The sequence below is a fragment of the Entamoeba histolytica genome, genomic scaffold (assembly GCF_000208925.1).
Source record: "Entamoeba histolytica HM-1:IMSS scf_1104750516739 genomic scaffold, whole genome shotgun sequence".
Lineage (NCBI taxonomy): Eukaryota > Evosea > Mastigamoebida > Endamoebidae > Entamoeba > Entamoeba histolytica.
Genome location: NW_001915381.1, coordinates 1 through 6,829, shown reverse-complemented (window position 1 = coordinate 6,829; position 6,829 = coordinate 1). Strand labels below are relative to the sequence as shown.

General features: G+C 22.9%; 3 protein-coding genes across 3 annotated transcripts, besides 1 other annotated feature; 1 reads left to right on the top strand and 2 right to left on the bottom strand.

Moving 5' to 3' along the window:
• Window positions 1–5: 5 nt before the first annotated feature.
• EHI_030610 (HECT domain and RCC1-like domain-containing protein, putative) lies at window positions 6–542 on the bottom strand (the record flags this gene model as incomplete). The annotated part of the gene is made up of 1 exon (XM_001914322.1): window positions 6–542. A coding segment is annotated over one exon (537 nt), but the record flags the coding sequence as incomplete, so codon positions are not given.
• Window positions 543–1,045: 503 nt separating this feature from the next.
• EHI_030600 (zinc transporter, putative) lies at window positions 1,046–1,942 on the top strand (the record flags this gene model as incomplete). The annotated part of the gene is made up of 1 exon (XM_651559.1): window positions 1,046–1,942. One exon carries the CDS (start codon window positions 1,046–1,048, stop codon window positions 1,940–1,942), a length of 897 nt encoding a protein of 298 aa, XP_656651.1.
• A 3,300-nt stretch (window positions 1,943–5,242) lies between these two features.
• On the bottom strand, window positions 5,243–5,611 carry EHI_030590 (uncharacterized protein; the record flags this gene model as incomplete). Its single annotated transcript, XM_645089.2, has 1 exon — window positions 5,243–5,611. One exon carries the CDS (start codon window positions 5,609–5,611, stop codon window positions 5,243–5,245), a length of 369 nt encoding a protein of 122 aa, XP_650181.2.
• A 210-nt stretch (window positions 5,612–5,821) lies between these two features.
• Window positions 5,822–6,259: a repeat region.
• Window positions 6,260–6,829: the final 570 nt, after the last annotated feature.

The window sequence follows — 6,829 nt, the reverse complement described above, 5'->3', positions numbered from 1 at the left end:
ATAACCCAACTAGTAGGTTTTTTAATTTGTTCTTCTAATGGTGGGATATCTCCTAAATCATCTACTATTTCAACAACCTTAACATCGTAAGCTTTATCAACTCCCCATCTGTATCTGTTCTCATTTCTACTTGATTCCCATTGTACTTTGACCCATCCATTACCTTTTACTCCAACTACTTTTCCAAATGATCCAATTCCACCATCTTGATCATCCCATTTCCAGTCTTCTCCTCTTTGAACTCTTTTTCCAAGTAATTCTCCAAGAGGAAGATGTTTATCTCCTGACTTTTCTATTTTTTCAGGCTCCTTAACTGTAGACAATGCACCAATTATTTTTTGAGATTTAGCTTTGCTGTCTTCAAGTTTTGTTTTTAAGTCTTCTTCATATGACTTTAGATATTCAGTTCCTGCAACAACAGTAAGTGGAAGGATTTGAAGAAATACTTTTTCGGTTGGTTGACCTACTTTTTGAGCAAAATTTGTGACTGTTTCAATAAAAATTGCTTTAAAGGCGTCTTTTTGCTCTTGAGTTAATGACATAACTTTCTTAGTTCTCTTTATGAAATTATCATTTCTCCAATCTCATTTTTTATATTATATCTCATTTTTATCCTAAAATTATTTTTTGAGACTGTAATGGTATAACATTAAGGCAATCACACCCACAGCCATCTCACCATCATTTCTTCTATAACGTTCATTAACCAAAGTAAAAGTGTGTGGTATTGGGTATTTATTATATTGTTATATATATCAAAAATGAAGAGTAATAACAATATCAGAATAATTTAGTTATTTTGAAGATAATAAAAACTGGAAGTAATGTGATAAGATTTTACATTTACTATATTTTTTAATTTCAGTGTTAGGATTAAATCTTTTTATGATAAACAGATGAAGAGATTATTTTGGAAGGAAGAAAAATATAAAAATAGTTTTTTCAAAATAAGCGATTTATCTTTCAAATTCTATTGATGAGGAAATTTCAAGGGGAGTTTAAAAATATACAAAAGATCTATTAAAATTCAATCTTAATACAAAAAATGGATTGGGCATTATTTGGTTATGTTATTGCAACTTTTTTTATTTCAGTCATTGGAGGGCTCATTCCATTTCTAATTAAATTAGTCAAAAACAAAACTATTGCTATTAGAGTTATTAATATTGCTTCAGTCGCTGCTTCAGGACTATTTCTTGGTGGTGGTATTTATCACATGTTAGCCGAAGGATTAGAAATGATGGAAGAGTCAGGATATTCATTTGGAGGATATCCTTTAGGATGGACATTATTTGGTGTAACATTCTTTTTAATTTTCTTTGTTGATAGAGTGATTGTTCCTCATTCTCATGGTTCATTTGAAGATAGTGATAGTGAAGAGGATAATTATACTTTACTTCATGATGATGAACACCATTCTCATCATCACCATACAGTAGCAGACACATTCCAAGAATGGACAACAATTGTTGTATTAGTAGTTGCACTCTCTATTCATTCATTCCTTGAAGGTCTTGGGTTAGGTTCTGCTAATAAATACTTAATGGTTTTTATTGCAATTGCTGCACATAAATGGGCAGATTCTGGACTTACTATTATTTATTTAATGAAGAAAGTCAAACAATGGTGGGTTCTTCTTATTATTTTAATAGTCTTCTCTTCATTTACGCCACTTGGAGCTATCATTGGAAAATTTGTTATTGCATCATTAGATGATGAAAGTGTTTCATTATTAGTTCAAGGTGTCTTCTGTTGTATTGCTGCAGGTTCATTCTTCTTTGTTGCTATTGTTGAAATATTATCTGAAGCATTTGAAGAACATAATAATAAATATGTATTAGATAAATATCTAAAATTTGGCTTGGCTTTCGTATTATTTATTCTTATGTCATTGACTATACTTCTTGAAGGAGAAGAAGGTGAATCATCCATCTCTGAATAAAAATAAATTGATTTATGTTTAAAATATTTTTTATAGGTATTTTAAATAACAGTCAAAATATAAGTTTTAATTCTTTTTTTTTAATATCCACAAGTAAAAATAGTTTTTCTTTTTCCTTTTCTTCAATAAATCCAAAAAGAAGAAAATACTATGAACAAAAAGTTATAATTGAATAAGATCAAAATGGAAGAATAACATTACTGAAAGAAAGATAAGTGCTAATATGTAACAATTACAAAAAGACATTTAAGAGTATTGATGATTAATATTGTATATTCTCAATGAAATGGTTAAGAAAATCAAGAAATTAAGAGACAAACATATAACAAATATAATAGAAAGAGAATGAGGTAATAATTGATAATAATAAAGGAATGATGGATTGAAATAGAGAAAGAAGGTTAATATTCAGAAATGAAAATAAACAGATAGATATAAATAATAAACAAGCAATGAGATAAAAGAAATAAGATAAATATAAAAGAAGAAGATAGAAAAGACAAAAAGATAGAAGGTATGAATGAAATTAATGAAGAAATAAAAGAAATGGGAACATTTCTTGATAAAGATAAATAAGAAAGTAAAAAATAAATAAGAAAAGAAAAACAGATAATAAGAATAATGGGGAATGGATAAATGGAAAGAAAATACAACAAGAAAAGAAAGACATTATTAACAATTCTATTTGTAATAAACTAAATGAAATGAATAATGGTTTTAATAAACAAATAACATGAATGAAGAAAGAATGGAAATATCGAAAATATAGAATTAAAGTATTGAAATAAATAGAATGAAATATATACAAGAGTCAAAATATATTAAATGTAAAACAACAACAAATCATTCATTGTATTAATAATATATTCACATGATTGATTAATGGAATAAACATAAACAAAGAAAAATAGAAAATAACAGGAAATGATATGAAAAAAAAATACAAAACAATAAGATAAAACAAATATACAAGCAGAAAACACAGAAATAATCATATAATTCAACAACAAATAATATATGAAATAATTCAACAACAAATAGAATAATAAACAATATATGGTATCTAGAAATAATGAATATGAATCAATAGAAACAAACCAACACCTGACTGGTGAATGGAATGCAAAAAAAAACATCGAATTGTTCAACGACAACACATTATAAAATGAAACAAGAAATAACAGAAAAAATAATAAATAAGCATAGAACTGATATACAACATGATTTTAAAATCACTTTATATATGTGAAATGAATTTACAAGATGAAATAATATCAAAAAGAAATTTTTGATGGTGGAGAATGTTGTTGCAAAGTATTTTTAAATCGTTCTATATTTATTTTCTTTCGCTTTTTCTTGATTTTAATTTCTTAAAATAAGAATTCTATTTATAGATTTCTTGTAAAAGTAATAATAATTAGATAATTAAGTGTTAATAAAATTGTTGTTTATTTATTGATTAATGAATGTGAATCACTTCAGACATCATTAAAATAAATAATTTATTTGTTTTATTTATTATTTAGATTTTCTTCTTGTTTTGTGGATAAATCTTTTTATTTTATTTCTTTATGTTATTGTCTTTTCATTCTTATTTCTGTTTATTTCTTCTTTTTTATATTCTTATTTGATGTTTATTTTAATCTTAGACAATTTAGTCTTTCTTTATGTCTTATTTTATGAATGAAATAATATTTCATTATTATTATATTATTATTTATAATTTCATTTATTATTAATACCATCATTTATATCATTTTCTTTTCTTATTATTTCATATTATCTTATTTCATTCTTTCTATTATTATTTATTATATTTCTTATTAATTTACTTCATCATAATCAATTATTATTTGATATTTCATTATTTGATTTTGTATTAATGTTTGTGTGTTATTTCTGATTTTCATTCTTCATTTCTCATTCATTTTCATTTAATAAAATAGAAGAATAAAAATAATAAAAGAAGATAAATAAAATAAGAATAAAATAAGATAAAATCAATGATATTGTTATTATATTATTATGTTATTTTAGTTTTGATTTTATAATTATATTTTATTTTTATCTTTTATAATCATCATTCATTTCTTCTTTTTGTTAATTTATCTTTTATAAACATCTCTAAATTTATTTTATTTCTTTCCATTTTCTTTATTCTTGTTGTTATTTTATTTAGTTTATCTTTTATCATTTGTTATTTCTTGTTTATTCATGTTTGTTGTGTATTTTATTATTATTATTTATTTTATGTTGTGTTATTCTTATTTATCTTTCTTATTATTGTTTAAATAGAAAATAAGAATGAATAAAAAATAATAAATAACATAAATATGTTGATGTATTTTATCATTTCTTTATTTGTTTATTCTTATTTCTATTATCTTATTCATTTTATTCATAATGAATTAATTCAATGAAATAATACAAATGAATTGTTTATTCATTTCATCTTATTTCTATTTTATTCTTATTTCTTTTCTTATTTATTAAAAACACCCTCATTGGGTGTGAAAATTTCATTAAATGAAATTAAATAAATCAACATTGAATTATGTCTATTTTTAATTTATCATTTCATTCATTGGCAGATGAATGAAATGTTCATATTCTTCATTGATTTGTTTTTATTCTTTTTTAGTTCATTTTAAATTCATCAAGATTGAATCATTTCATTTCAATTACTATGATTCGTTTTGGCGTGAAACGATTCGGATGTTGTTTTCCACAAAGTGCATTTTCAATTCCTTCATATTCAAATGAGGATTGTTTACAAGAAGATGTTGTTTTATAATTTTCTTTATAAACAAGAATGTCATTACCTCCAAATACAAATAGTCCCACACTTGATTGGTTATATAACCAAAATGCATATTGTGGTTGTTTAATATCAAATTTCATCATTCTTTCCATTCTTCCAGTTGATTCCAATGAAAATACAAATGATTGTGAATCATATATCCATTCATCAACTTTATCAATTTTCTCATTAACATATCCTCCAAATTTATTTTCTTCTTCATCTTCAATAATAATTATTATATGTTCTTTATTCATTACTCTTTCTCCAAATACTGATGTATTTCTATTCCAATTATCAATATCTGAATCAAATAGTAGATGTCCTACTTTTCTATTTGTCCATTCTTCTAGTTGTTCGATTTGATGTTTTGGTGGATATTTCTTTTCAACTCTCTTACTTTTCCAACAGCTCTAATACTTCTAACTCTTTTTTATATCTGTTTGTACATCTTTTATTTTCTTCAATTAGTTTATTAATTCGTATTTCTTGAGTTTCCATCATTTTGTAATGATAGTGTCAACTTGTTCTGATAGTATCTCTTTATCTTCATATATAATTTTATTAATTCTTTGATAAACAATGTTCAAATTATCTATCATCATCATTCCTTCTTTCAGTTTATTTCTAATTATTTCATTTTTTCCAATTATTTTTTCTTTTCTTTTATAAATTCCTTCTATTCTTTTAATTCTATCTTCGGGACTTTCTCCTTCAACATCACTTATTTCTTCTGCAATGTTATTCATCCAACTCTCATTATAATCTATTGCACTTTTCATTACTTCTTCAATTAGACTGTTAGCATTATTACATGTTTTTTGTAATTCATTAAATATACTATTTCTTTCGCCTTTGTTTATTTTCATTCTTCTTTTATTTTTCTTTGTTCTTGAGTGTGTTTTTATTCTTTTTATTTTCGTTTAAACATCATTCATATTCAAGTTTTAAATATCAGTTCGACGCAATTATTTATTAGATCTTCTATTTTAATAATTTGTTATAAATAGAATATACTAAAATATATTATTATATTATTATTTATTAATAATTCATAAATAACAAATGAAAAGAAGATAAAAAAACAAGAGATGATAGTCAGACAAGAAATACAACAAAAGAAAGAAATAGAAATTTAAAAGAAGTGATGTACTGATTTGTAATTAATTTGTTGAATAAGAAATTATATAAGAAAATAAGAAATGAACAAATAGAAAGTATAATAAAAGCAATAAACATCAATGTCAATAATGAAAAAGAATATATTAAATATAATAAAATATCACATAAAATAAAAGAAAGCACTAAACGGTACATTAAAGTGAAATTAAATGATATAATAGAATGAAGAGTAGAGTGTAATTCAATAATAATAAAAACATCATATTAAAGAATAACTCTACTGAAATTGATGAAGAATATTTTAACACTCTCATCAATAAAGTAAAAGAAATGAAAGTAGAAAATGTATCAATATTAATTACTATTTCAAAGAAAAGAAACTAATGAAATAATAAAAAAGATGAAAAGAAACACAAGTTTAATGAGAAGAAGAGAATGAAATATATAAAATAGTTGATGGAAATGAATTAAATTAAAAAGAAAGTAGTAAAAGAAATCAAAACAATAATTATAAAAATTAGAAAGATAGTATTTAAACAAAAAGTAATTCAATAAAATATAATGAAAAGTATTGGTAGTTTATTCAATTTATTAATTTGTACGAATAATATCCAGCAATAATTTTTATAATAAATATAACAAAGTTAAACATGTAGTATTTAAAATCTCCAATAGAATAAAATTTGAATATGAAGAAACCAAAGACATTTAATAAAAATTAATACTCAATTCAATTGTAAAAATAGTTTTATTGTTTATTTTAAAATGTAATGACATTTTTATGAAAAAGATGTATAAATTGACTGAATTTACAATATATTAGAGTTAAGTTAATAAAATTCAAATGAACATTGTTAATATTGAAGTGTTATATTCATTTATTTCTATTATTGTTTTTTTTACAAATTTGTTGATTTATTTTCAATTGTTTCTTCTGAAACATGTATTTTATTATTTTGTTATAT